The sequence below is a fragment of the Schistocerca serialis genome, chromosome 2 (assembly GCF_023864345.2).
Source record: "Schistocerca serialis cubense isolate TAMUIC-IGC-003099 chromosome 2, iqSchSeri2.2, whole genome shotgun sequence".
Lineage (NCBI taxonomy): Eukaryota > Metazoa > Arthropoda > Insecta > Orthoptera > Acrididae > Schistocerca > Schistocerca serialis.
In genome coordinates, this window is record NC_064639.1 from 586,881,710 (window position 1) to 586,895,887 (window position 14,178).

Below are 14,178 nucleotides of genomic sequence, written 5' to 3' on the forward strand. Positions count from 1 at the left end.
ATTACAGATCACGGAGCATCTACTCAATGTTCGTGTGTTGATCGAACCTACCGATAACAAATCTACCTGCACGCGTATGAATTGCTACGGCGTCTCTCTTTAAACCAATCTAGTGTGGATCCCAAACAATGGAGCAGTACTCAAGAACAGGTCACCTTAATAGAGGAACTACACTGTCCTAGAATTCTCCCAATAAACGGTTTTCTTACTATCTATCTCTCGTGTTTGTTCCATTTTGTACTGCTTTCCAACGTTCCGCCTGGATATGCAGTCGACATGAATGTGTCGAGCATCACATTACTAACACTGCATTCAAACGTTTCGGGATTAATCATCTTGTGATGGTTGCAGGTCTTCTCATGTCCGTGCTTGCTATGGAAATAGGACGAGGAATTCCGCCGTTTGCAAGACACCTTTTCAGTTTTATTTTACCCAGACATGTTTCAGCACTTTTTGTGCTATCTTCAGTGGGTTATTTTTTATTTTCTTGCTGTAAAATTATTGCTACATATTAACATTTAGCAGAACGTCTGGTACATAATATTTGCGATTGTGAATGAATAATTGTTGTAAAATTGTTGTAAATTTGTTGTAAAATTGTTCACAGTTAACAGATGAGATATGTATTAACGACCTGATGCACTATGTGTTGTTTATAACATTATGTCTAATGTTCTAGTTATAGCTTAACTGGCAAAAGCGTGGATTTTTGCATTAGTATACATACCTTACATGATGCTTTTGGATATTTATGTTGGTAGCTAGACTGCTACACAATCTACAATTTCTCATCTGTAAACAGCAAAACGTAATTTTTATTTCTCTGTTTATTATGCATTTACAAACGGAAATGAGTATATATGACGTTTTATGTGTCTAACTCACGGTTCTGATGTTGTAGTGTTTTCTCATATGTCGTTGACGAGGTGAACAGGCTGATTTCATGACCTATAGTTGGTTGACAACGCACTTTCTCCTATTTTTCAAAACATGGGCAGAGTTTTCGCCGCCATTACGTGTTGTTGTGACTGTGTGGTATTCATTTGTTTCGTAGCGTCTTTGGTTGGGCGAGGCGCGCAAATTTGAAGTGTATTTGGCGTTTGTGGTGTTTGGTTTGTGTGTGTGTGTGTGTGTGTGTGTGTGTGTGTGCGCGTGTGCGCGCGCGCATATTCAGGACTGGGGCAGATGTTATTTGTATAGTTCTTCAATTGTAGCAAAGAGGGTATTATTGCACAGTGATGTGTATTCATTTAGTACTTTCTTTCCTTGGGCTATTGATATTTTGGATGCGATAGTTTTCTTCCATAGTTAATTTTTGGTATAAGCTGCTACTAGCTTTAAGGATGTGTAAGTCAGTTTCAATGTTTGTTGGTTGGTGATTGTGTTTGTTTCAGGATTTTTTTTTCTTTCCCATCTGCATTGACTTACATTCCTCTACATCTAAAATAAGCTGTCATCTCTCACACCAAACAGAAATTCTACCTAAGTCGTTCTGTATCCTCGTATAGTCAGTCACCGACGACACCTTCGCCTACACCACGACGTCATCAGTAAACAGTCGCAGACTTCTTCTCACTCTGTCCGTCCAGCTTTGATGATAGCCTCTCTTAGCAAGGAAGAGAGACCACTTCTCCCCTTCTTCCTCCTCCCAGTTTTATCAGGTATGCCAAGTCCATCTGAAGCAACTAATTGATGATTAAATCCTGTAGGGCTACCAACTTGCGGGAATGATTATTGCTAATTTCACCCACTGTTGAAAATAGTCCCAAACGTTTTCGATGGGATTAAGGTCGGGTGTTTTAGTGGCGATGATGATTCTTTCAACAAAACTTGGCTCCACTGGCAGCATTTATTCCAACAGCGGCGTCTAGTAAACAATTTCAACTCGTGCTAACGCCTCATTGTCTCGTGTTCAAGTGTATAACATGTACGGTCTCGTGAGAGCAAAACTTGCTGGCGTCTGAACTGTGTGGAGCAAAGCAGCAGCTCACCTTGAGCTGCGGTGCCTCCCTGCTGGTCCGCCGACTGTCGCTTCACGCTGTCTACCTGTTCCAGTGTCAAAGGCTAGCATAACCTCCACGTGCGCTTCCTTTTAGTATATTCAGAAGGAATGCACGGGGCAAGAAGGCAAGAAAGGAATGGTGATGTTTTGCTTCTAAAATTACTTTGACACTATTTGCCAGAACGTTTAAATAAGCTTTTGCTAGTGACAATTCTTCCTGTACATAACACCTGGCACGAAAACAAGGAAGCCAGCGCAGTCAACAATTACATTAGAGTGGTATCCCCTTTCTGCTACACATCATTGTACCAAAATAACATACCAGAGAACGATTAGTGTAATCACTCTTGCAAACACAAGCTTGCAGTGGTACAGTATACCAGATTTTGTTACTGTTACTACTGGATTGGTGTTAGATAGATACAGCACTGAGCGGCTGCACTAATTAGATACTTTTAATGACGCAAATCACAAGGACTGAGATACACGGCTGATAACAGTCATTTGGCTCTCACCACCCTTCACAGTTAATGCGAGATGCTAGATTGGAATATAGTGTGGCTGCGGCCTCCTTTAATACATGGCAATAGTGGCACAGAAACTCGAACGACTACACCATGATCCATATACGCTCACTGCACCTGTATGGGTGCCGTAATGTCGTTCCTGAACACCGACCGAGTGATGTAATTTCGTCGTGGCGCACTGTGCTGACACTGCCCACAAGAAGACCGGAGACCAGGATGACAGTCTTGCTTATAAGTTAACCTTCTCCTTTGGCAACGCGGGTTACCTTACGTATTCATTGCTTACTTGCGTTTCAGTACTTGGTGTGCCTTCACTGATGGCAGAATTAATAGAATATTTGTAGATATAGTTCTTTTGGAATATAGTTTTAAGACACGCACTATTTCCTTACCTACCACTCCACTGCCTCTTTTGGTGGAGTCCATTCTTGCAGGAGATATGTTACCTGGTTGGTTGGTTGGTTGAGTTGGAGGAGGGGACCAAACAGCGAGGTCATCCGTCTCATCGTATTAGGGAAGGATGGGGAAGAAGTCGGCCACGCTCTTTGAAAGGAACCATCCCGGCATTTGTCTGAAGCGATTTAGGGAAATCACGGGAAATCTAATACAGGATGGCCGGACACGGGTTTGGACCGTCATCCTCCCGAATGCGAGCCCAGTGTGCTAACCACTAAGCCACTTCGCTCAGTTATGTTCCGTTACGTTTTAGAACAGTTCTTTCGTCTCCACAAAATTGGTCTAGTAGCTGCAACTTCATGGTTTCTCGTCATGCCACGAAGTCCTGCTTTGAACATCGTACTACGACCGAGTAAAGTAACACACCGGAGTCCCATTCAGGAGGTTGACAGTTCAGATCCTCATCTGTGCATCCATATTTGGGTTTTCCATGATTTCCTGTGAAAACGGCTCCTCCGATATTTTTCCCATCCTTTCATAATCTGAAGTTGTCAATGACATGTTAAACTGTAAACCTTTTTCGCTCATCTACATCTATATCTACATGGATACTTTGAAAATCACTCTTGAATGCCTGGCAGAGGACTCTTAGAACCGTCTTCACAATAATTCCCTATTATTTCATTCTCGAACAGCGCGCGAAAGAAACGAACACCTATATCTTCCCCTGCGAGCTCTGATTTTCATTATTTTATTATGACGTTCGTTTCTCCCTATGTAGGTCGGCGCCAACAAAATATTTTCGCATTGAGATGAGAAAGTTGGTGATTGAATTTTCGTGAGAAGATCCCCGTGCAACGAGAAACGATGAAATACAGCGTAAATAAATATGTGAGGTTAGTTATTTACGCTGTATTTCATCGTTTGGATGTTAGTTATTTGCACACAGGGCACTTCTAACACTGTCTTTCTATCGTAGGGTAACAACACACCAAAAATACTTCGCCACAGTGGAATAATAAAAATCGGGAACGGGCGATAATGTAAAGTGTATCTTGAAAACCATGAGAACAGCCGTCTGATGATGAACTCGCCAGTTCGAAACCGGTGACGGCGCTATTTACCTAAATAAGTAGCAGTATTAATAATAGCTGGTTGCTGTTTTCTTCTTTGTAAGAATTAACCTACATTAACTGTACGCAGCCACGGTCTCACCATGTCAGTTTTTGACAAAATAGCATCTCTCTCAAATGCTGACATCTGCATATATTGTTCAGGCGACTGTCTTTGAGGTATAATTGCTGTCCAGATAGTAATACGGAATGAAATTCGAGAAGACTTTATGCCCTGGTATCGACGTGTCCCCTGTTTACCATCATTGCCAGCTGCACAGTGAAATAGCGCTGCAGCGTCACACATTCATCCATCGACCACCAAAGTATACAATTTTGTATTTACCGTCGATAGCTGTGTAAAATCAGTTCGTGATCAATTTGCATAACTCCTAGGTGATGCATCGTTTCCTTTTGTCTTAAGGTGTATTTTGAGAGTCACAACTCAACAGATGATTGCTTACAGAAGAGTTGTTTGGGAATGTGTTTATTGTTTGCATAGCCACGTCACAAACTGTGTACCATGTCACACTTTTTTGTGGCGCGGGGCAGGGCACGGCGGAGCGGCGCGAGCACCTGCTGGAGGGCAAGTACTTCGAGTGCGGCTGCGCGCGCTGCCGAGACCCCACCGAGCTGGGCACCCACCTCAGCTCGCTGCGCTGCCCCCGCTGCCGGAAGGGACTCGTCTGCGCCCTGCAGGACCAGCCGTGAGTGCGCGCGGCGGCCGGCCGCAAGCTACTGACACTCCAGCTGCTGATTTTACAATCCTCTGCCAAATAGTACTGTCTGACAATTTCATTTCCCACTTATATTTTCATATCTTCGCTGATGTTCTCAGAGAAACACGGTCTAGGTCTTCCAACAGACAATCATCCAGACAAATATTATTTATATGCTTGGTTAATTTTCCTTAATTCAGGGGCTTGACCATCACAACGATGACTCGTGGTTTTAATTTGAAATGTATATTATGGCTCTCTGAACAAACTGCAGACTGTATTTGTTAAGCCTGTTTTACACGGAATGTGTGAGCTTGCAAGATTACCCATGACGCACAGGTTCCTACGGCCTCTGCCGTGTAGTCGGGGCCACTTGCAAAAGATTCACGCGTACGGTCACTGTTCTATGGAATACGACGGGTCCTACTCTCGCGGGTATGAAAGTGCTTCGCTCATGCTCAGACGAACGAGTGAGTAACGGAACAGAAAAACAACGCGAAGTTCTTTGTGAACTGTCTCTCCTGCTGAGCGGAACATTGTAGTTCCCCAGTATCATGACCAGTTAACGGACAGAACATCTGCTTTAAGAATTCACTGCAATTTAAACGTAAGACTCTTGTATGAGACAGTGAATGTAGACCAACGATCCGGATATTATCAGGAACTGTTCTTCAAAAATATGTTCTTATTCACTCGCGCATGAGCCTTAATACACTATGTGATCAAAAGTATCCGGACACCGCCCAAAACATACGAAACGTTTTTCATACTAGGTGCTTTGTGCTGCCATCTACTGAAAGGTGCTCCATATCAGCGACCTCAGTAGTCATTGGACATAGTGAGAGAGCAGAATGGGGCACTCCGCGGAACTCACGGACTTCGAATGTGGGCAGGGACTGAGTGTCACTTGTGTCATACGTCTGTACGCGAGATTTCCACACTCCTAAACATCCATAGGCCCACTGTTTCCGATTTGATACTGAAGTGGAAACATGAAGGGGCACGTACAGCACAAAAGCGTGCAGGCCGACCTCGTCTGTTACTGACAGAGTCCGCCAACAGTTGAAGAGGATTGTAGTGTGTAATAGGCAGACATCTGTCTAGACTATCACGCAGGAATTGCAAACTGAATCAGGATCCACTGCAAGGACTATGACAGTTAGGCGGGGGGTGAGAAAACTTGGATTTCACGGTCGAGCGGCTGCTCATAAGCCACACACCACACTGGTAAATGCCAAACGCCGCCTCGCTTGGTGTAAGGAGCGCAAACATTGGACGACTGAACAGTGAAAAAACGTTGTGTGGAGTGACGAATCACAGTACACAGTGTGGCGATCCGATGGCAGTGTGTGGGTATTACGAATGCCCAGTGAACGTCATCTGCCAGCGTGTGTAGTGCCAACAGTAAAATTCGGAGGCAGTGGTGTTATGGAGTGGTCGTGTTTTTCATAGAGGGGGCTTGCACCCCTTGTTGTTTTGCGTGGCACTATCACACCGCAGGCCTACATTGATGTTTTAAGCACCTTCTTGCTTCTCACTGTTGAAGAGCAATTCGAAGATGAAGATTGCATCTTTCAACACGATCGAGCACCTGATCACAACGCACGGCCTGTGGCGGAGTGGTTACACGACAATAACATCCCTGTAATGGACTGGCCTGCACAGAGTCCTGACCTGATTCATACAGAACAGCTTCGGGATGTTTTGGAACGCCGACTTCGTGTCAGGCTTCAGCGACTGACATCGATATCTCTCGTTAGTGCAGCCATTCCCGAAGAAACCTTCCTGCACCTGACTGAGCCTATGCCTCCGAGAGTGGAAGCTCCCATTAAGGCTAAGGGAAGGCCAACGCAATACTGAATTCCAGCATTACCGATGGAGGGCGCCACAATCTTGTAAGTCATTCTCAACCAGGTCTCCGGATACTTTTGGTCACATAGTGTATGTCTTCCACGAAGGGAAAAACGTGAGTTAATGTAGTAAATTAACATTAGCAACAGAAAAGCAACATTTCCATTGGTTTGTCCATGATTTGTAGCTTTTATAGAGAGCTCGTATAAATACAGTGATGATTACAAAAGGACATACTTGATAGACACGAAAAGTGAATTTAAGCTGTCGGTTCATTGCTGGAAGTTGACAGCAAAAGCAGTAGACACCTACAGCAGACGAGTCCAAACGCGTTTTTGTAGTTGGACCGCTCTAGTTGATGACGACTTTCTTTATCGTGTCACTTGTCCCGTGTAAAACGGGCTTGAGTTTCCTCCATCGTGCCTCCCTCTGAGGGAAAGAAGCTGGCAGCGCCGCCTGTGCAGGAACGTGTGGCGCTGCTGCGACTGCGGGCGGTCGTTCTGCGGCGGCATGGCTCGCTGCGCGCTGTGGTGCGCGCGCGACGCCGTGGAGGCGGCGCTGGAGGCGGCGGAGGCGGAGGACGAGAGCGGCGGCGCGCGCGTGCTGGAGGCGGCGCTGCGCCGGCTGGGCCGCAGCCTGGCGCCGGACCACGCGCTGCTGCTGCAGCTGCGACACCACCTGGCCGGCCGCTACCGCGCCGCCGCCATCGCCGCCGCCGCCACCGGCGCTCAGCTGCCGCGCAAGCTGCTCGCCCGCCAGGTGCAGCTGTGCCGCGGGCTGCTGCCGCTGCTCGCCGTCGTCGAGCCCGGCATCTCCAGGCTCAGGGGTCAGCTACACTCTGATCGAAATAAAACAACTTTTTCTTTCACTTTTCATTCCCTTCTCTCATGGAGGAGGGAGGGCGTTCGAGGGCTTGCCTGTATACCCTATCAGCCATTGAGTTTTACATTTTATTTTTAATTTACATTTATTTATTTAATGCAATGCAGTGCACATTTCATGTTGACAATACATTTGAATCTTTCATTTTGGTATTACAATTTGTATCATTCATTGTGAAACTTGTGCATTGACACTGTTCATTCCTGACTATTTTGCATCGTACAGTAATATTACACTACCGGTCATTAAAATTGCTACACCACGAAGATGACGTGCTACAGACGCGAAATTTAACCGACAGGAAGAAGATGCTGTGATATGCAAATGATTAGCTTTTCAGAGCATTCACACAAGGTTGGCGCCGGTGGCGACACCTACAACGTGCTGACATGAGGAAAGTCTCCAGCCGATTTCTCATACACAAACAGCAGTTGACCGGCGTTGCCTGGTGAAACGTTGTTATGGTGCCTCGTGTAAGGAGGAGAAATGCCTACCATCACGTTTCCGACATTGATAAAGGTCGCATTGTAGCCTATCGCGATTGCGGTTTATCGTATCGCGACACTGCTGCTGGCGTTGGTCGAGATCCAATGACTGTTAGCAGAATATGGAATCGGTGGGTTCAGGAGGGTAATACGGAACACCGTGCTGAATCCAAACGGCCTCGTATCACTAGCAGTCGAAATGACAGGCATCTTATCACAGACAGGAGCGCCTGCGATGCTGTACTCAACGACGAACATGGGTGCATGAATGACAAAACGTCATTTTCTCGGATGAATCCAGGTTCTGTTGACAGCATCATGATGGTCGCATCCGTGTTTGGCGACATCGTGGTGAACGCACACTGGAAGCGTGTATTCGTCATCGCCATACTGGCCTATCACCCGGCGTGATGGTATGGGGTGCCATTGCTTACACGTCTCGGTCACCTCTTCTCCGCATTGACGGCACTTTCAACAGTGGACGTTACATTTCAGATGTGTTACGACCAGTGGCTCTACCCTTCATTCGATCCCTGCGAAACCCTACATTTCAGCAGGATAATGCTCGACCGCATGTTGCAGGTCCTGTACGGGCCTTTCTGGATACAGAAAATGTTCGACATTCTCCAGATCTCTCACCAATTGAAAACGTCTGGTCAATGGTGGCCGAACAACTGGTTCGTCACAATACGGCAGTCACTACTCTTGATGAACTGTGGTATCGTGTTGAAGCTGCATGGGCAGCTGTACCTGTACACGCCATCCAAGCTCTTTTCGACTCAATGCCCAGGCGTATCAAGCCCGTTATTACGGCCAGAGGTGGTTGTTCTGGGTACTGATTTCTCAGGATCTATGCAACCAAATTGCGTGAAAATGTAATCACATATCAGTTCTAGTATAATATATTTGTCCAATGAATACCCGTTTATCATCTGCATTTATTCTTGGTGTATCAATTTTATTGGTCAGTAGTGTACTTAGAAATATTTTTGGTTTTTTAATGTTATACATTTTCTATAATTTAAGTATGATAATTCACAGATAATGTATGGAAAGGGGGGAGAGCGACAGGAGCAGGGTAGTTTGGGCTAAACTTATTCCTAGTAAGGGGTGGATAGTACTGGTTGAAGTATGTTGTTGTTGTTGTTGTGGTCTTCAGTCCTGAGACTGGTTTGATGCAACTCTCCATGCTACTCTATCCTGTGCAAGCTTCTTCATCTTCCAGTACTTACTGCAACCTACATCCTTCTGAATCTGCTTAATATATTTATCTCTTGGTCTCCCTATACATTTTTACCCTCCACGCTGCCCTCCAATGCTAAATTTGTGATCCCTTGATACCTCAGAACATGCCCTACCAACCGGTCCCTTCTTCTTGTCAAGTTGTGCCACAAACTCCTCTTGTCCCCTATTCTGTTCAATACCTTCTCATTAGTTACGTGATCTACCCATCTAATCTTCATCATTCTTCTGTAGCACCACATTTCTAAAGCTTCTATTCTCTTCCTGTCCAAACTATTTATCGTCCATGTTTCACTTCCATATATGGCTCCACTCCATACAAATACTTTCAGAAACGACTTCCTGACACTTAAATCTATACTCGATGTTAACAAATTCCTATTCTTCAGAAACGCTTTCCTTGCCATTGCCAGTCTACGTTTTATATCCTCCCTACTTCGACCATCATCAGTTATTTTGCTCCCCAAATAGCAAAACTCATTTACTACTTTAAGCGTCTCATTTCCCAATCTAATTCCCTCAGCATCACCCGACTTAATTCGACTACATTCCAGGATCCTCGTTTTGCTTTTGTTGATGTTCATCTTGTTGAAGTATAGGCTGTTATATACTGTTTACAATTTTTTATTTATGATATTCAATTTGTTAGAGCTGGAAATAGCTCCTTGAGAGTTCTTGTTCGTGTGTTTGTTGTAGTGTTGCATATGTGTGTTTGTGCGTGTGCGTCCGTGTGTGTGTGTGTGTGTGTGTGTGTGTGTGTGTGTGTGTGTGGCGTGGTGCATGCATGTGCTTGTGTGTATGTGCTTCAGTTGTGTGTTCTCTCGTCTAGGTGAGGATGGGTTGTGGAGTTGGCTGTGTGTGGTTCTAGGATTGGGGCTAGGTCTGGGTATGTGTTTGCAATGTTCAGTGTTACTGAGCTGGAATGATGTATTTATTTTAGTTTTCGTCGAGTTCTATGGTTGCTGGAGATGAGGTCTTCCATGTCATGCCTTTTATTCAGTATGTGTCTGCCATACCGCGCTCGAATGTTGACCAGCCAGGTTCTATCTTGGTTATTTGGTGGACCTCATTGCTAGGTGTGATGCTGGGGAGTTCAGCGATACTGCTCAGGAGTCTCCTCTCTGTGCTGCATGGTCTGTTTGCTATTTGGGCGTGTATGCCTCCCAGGGTGCTGCCGCATACTCCAGAATCGGTGTTATGAAATTTTTGTATGTGTGGACTGCGGTTTGTGTGCTAATTCTTTAGACTAACGTAGCAAAATGGATATTTTGGAACATCGTGACTGTACCTTTATTGGGTGTAAATACAAATAACTGAGTGACTAGTTACTTATGAAACGTTTGATTATTCCCATTAACAAGTCTTAGAGCATTTTCAGACTTGTCTTCAAATGAGGCACGCAGTAGTTACACAGTATTGCCAGCTGCCTCTCTGTCACAAGAAAATAGCAAACACTTTAATGCAATGCCGGCTACGGAGTGCCAGACACGATGGCTGGGCCACGTGCGGCCGAGGCTCGGCCCGTCTCGGCTTTTCCCGGTCCTTCTCAGAAGTACCCGCTGCAAAATTATGCGATATTGCAGTGCAGCTTTTTTTCAGTTAGTACTACTCTCCATAGTCTGCCAGAATAGTGGTGTCAGGACTGTTGACCATTCATTGTTTTTTCGTGGCATAAAAGAGATTCACAGGTCCAGTGGCTGTTTGCACAAAAAGAGGCAGTGTACCGATCTTCCGTCACAAACCTTTAAAAATGAATGGAAACGACAGAAGAGAGATATGAGAAGTCTCGGTATCTATTACGCAATTACATACTGGAAATTTGTTATGAAGCGATGTTACAATACCAAGCAGAAAGACTTTGTTGCGGTTAATAAAAAAGAAAAAGAGAAGAGAAGAAAAGAAAGGATTGAAAATGTGGGAAAAAATGGTGAATAAAAAGGGGGTTTTAAAATCTTTAATGACAGTGAAAAAGGGAAAGAATGAAGTGTAAATCGGACTTCGTTTTACAGAAAAGTTATCGGACTTCGTGATTCGGAAAAGCTATTGTTGGGCTGGTCCTTGTGGCGTATCTGAGCAAAAGTCAAACTTATTTCCACTACAAAAATTATTTGAAAGAGAACAGAGAATAACAAAATGTGATTAACAGGGGGAAATGGCGTAGATAAGAGTTCATCCTTTACCATGTTAACATGTCTTCTTTCGTGCGGCGTCCAGGTCTTCAAAAATCTCCTACTTCATTTCTGCATGAAAAGTCGTAGCTGCTCCGAAATTTTGCAATAAATTTCATTGTCCAGGAATTACTAATGTATACAAAAACCATCTTGATATTAAATGCAATGTATTTTACGTTGCTGCTTCCATGCTCCAAATTTCATTCCACAATACGTCGGCACATCAATAAGTTTTTTTTTTCGTCTTAATCCGACCAAGACTAGCTAATAAGTAAGTTAAGCTTCCGCTCTCAAGAGACAAAAGACGGATAGATAACAAAAAGAGTTACAATTTTAGTACCTTCATTTTCTTATATATTTTTTCTGCCGTCGAGCGCTCATACCGCTGCGACGGTATAATTTATATCTGAGGGAACGAGTGTAGCGCGGTGAAATTCAAAGTCCCGCTACAACTTCAAAGATTTACAGTGAAGCGCCAAAGAAACTGGTATAGGTATGCGTATTTAAATACAGAGATACGCAAACAGGCAGAATACGGCGCTGCGGTCGGCAAAGCCTATATAAGAGAACAAGTGTCTGGCGCAGTTGTTAGATCGGTTACTGCTACTACAATGGCAGGCTATCAAGATTCAAGTGGGTATGAATGTGATGTTATAGTCTGCGCACGAACGATGGGACACAGCATCTCCGTGGCGGCGATGAAGTGGGGATTTTCCCGTACGACCACTTCACGAGTGTACCATGAACTAAATGGCTCTGAGCACTATGGGACTTAACTTCTGAGGTCATCAGTCCCCTAAAACTTAGGACTACTTAAACCTAACTAACCTAAGAACATCACAAACATCCATGCCCGAGGCAGGATTCGAACCTACGACCGTAGCGGTCGCGCGGCTCCAGACTGAAGCGCCTTGAACCGCTCGGCCACATCGGCTGGCCGTACCATGAACATGAGGACTCCGGTAAAACATCAAATTTCCGAAATCGCTGCGGCCGGAAAAAGATCCTGCAACAACGGGACCAACGACGACTGAAGAGAAACGTCCAGCGTGACGGATTTGAAAACCTTGGGCAAATTGCTGCAGATTTCAGTGTTGGGCAGTCAACAACTGTCAGTGTTGGAACCATTCAACGATACATCATCGATATGGGCTTTCGGAGTCGAAGGTCCACTCGTGAACCCTTGATGACAGCACGACACAAAGCTTTACGCTGCGCCTGGGCCCGTCAACACCGACATTGGACTGTTGATGACTGGAATCATGTTGCCTGATCGGACGAGTCTCGTTTCAAATTGTATCGAGCGGATAGACGAGTACGGGTATCGAGACAACCTCATGAATCCATGGGCTCTGCATGTCAGCAGGGGACTGTTAAAGCTGGTGGAGGCTTTGTAATGGCGTGGGGCGTGTGTAGTTGGCGTGATATGGGACCGCTGATACGGCTAGATACAACTCTCACACTTGAAACATACGTAAGCATCCTGCCTGATCACCTGCATCCATTCATGTGCATTGTGCATTCCCACGGACTTGGTCAATTCTAGCAGGACAATGCAACATCCCGCTCGTCCAGAATTGCTACAGGGTGGCTCCAGGAATCTCCCTTCTGAGTTTAAACGCTTCCGCTGGCCACCAGACTTCCCAGACAGGAACATTATTGAGGATATCTGTGATGTCTTGCAACGTGCTGTTCAGATCTCCACCCCCTCGTACTCTTATTGATTTATGGATATCCCTACAGGATTCATGGAGTCAATTCCCTCCAGAACTGCTTCAGACATTAGTCGAGTTCATGCCATGCCGTGTTGCGGCACTTCTCCTTGCTCGCGGAGGCCCTACACGATATTAGGCAGGTGTATCAGTTTCTCCCGGTTTGCAGTGTAGTTGGCAATAAAAGAGCAAAGTATTGCGAAGCTCAACAGACAGGATTCACTGTTCTATACATCAAGTAGCACTTTCTGCTAAAGTTTCAGGCGCTTGAAGAAATTAGTCGTACGAATAATAAAATTTCTGAAGTCGCATGCGTTGGTCCTCTGTCAGCTGCAACAATTTTCGATGAAACTGAACGAAGACTGTGGAGACTTCATACATTACTGCAACGTAAGTTGGTTAAGTCAAGGGCCATGTTTGGAACGATTTTTGTATTTAAAACCCTCCGTTGCTGAATTTATGAAGGAAAAGGAGGACACGTACGAAAATTAGAACATCCGGAATTGATTGCAGACGTCACATTTTTAGGTAGAGTTGACTGTAAACTTCCACAGTAAGACATTACAAGATAAGAAACAACTTGTTTCTGATTTGATGAGGATGCATTTAAGAAGAAAATGGCATTGTAGAAGTGACAGACTCTGACAAAAAACACAGTCCAGTTCCTTAAGCCCGCTGGCGTTAAAGAAAGTGGGAGTTTTGAAGCATGCGTTGGGGCATTGAAAGAAATACAAGGATAGTTCTCTAAACGTTTTAAGGACAATGCCAAACATCTGTTTTCTAGGATGTTTGCCGTTTCAGTTGAAAGCATATCTGTGCCTGTGCAGATGGTTCAAATGGCTCTGAGCACTATGGGACGTAACATCTGTGGTCATCGGTGCCCTAGACTTAGAACTACTTAAACCTAACTAACCTAATGACATCACACACATCCATGCCCGAGGCAGGATTCGAACCTGCGACCGTAGCGCCTGTGCAGATGGAATTGACTATTCTGTAGTGTAATTCCCGTTTTAAAGACAAATCCTTTTATGCTAGAACCGTCCAGGATGTCTACATTTTTTTTCTCAGGAAGAGTT

The 14,178-nt window shown here is 44.9% G+C and overlaps 1 protein-coding gene across 1 annotated transcript in view; it reads left to right on the forward strand.

Moving 5' to 3' along the window:
- Positions 1 to 14,178, forward strand: part of LOC126456250 (SET domain-containing protein SmydA-8-like) — a 119,490-nt gene that overhangs the window by 89,714 nt on the left and 15,598 nt on the right. The window contains exons 6-8 of the mRNA XM_050092002.1: positions 4,590 to 4,744; positions 7,072 to 7,216; positions 7,316 to 7,433. Coding sequence (XP_049947959.1) covers positions 4,590 to 4,744; positions 7,072 to 7,216; positions 7,316 to 7,433 — 418 coding nt within the window. The remainder of the gene's footprint in view (positions 1 to 4,589; positions 4,745 to 7,071; positions 7,217 to 7,315; positions 7,434 to 14,178) is intronic.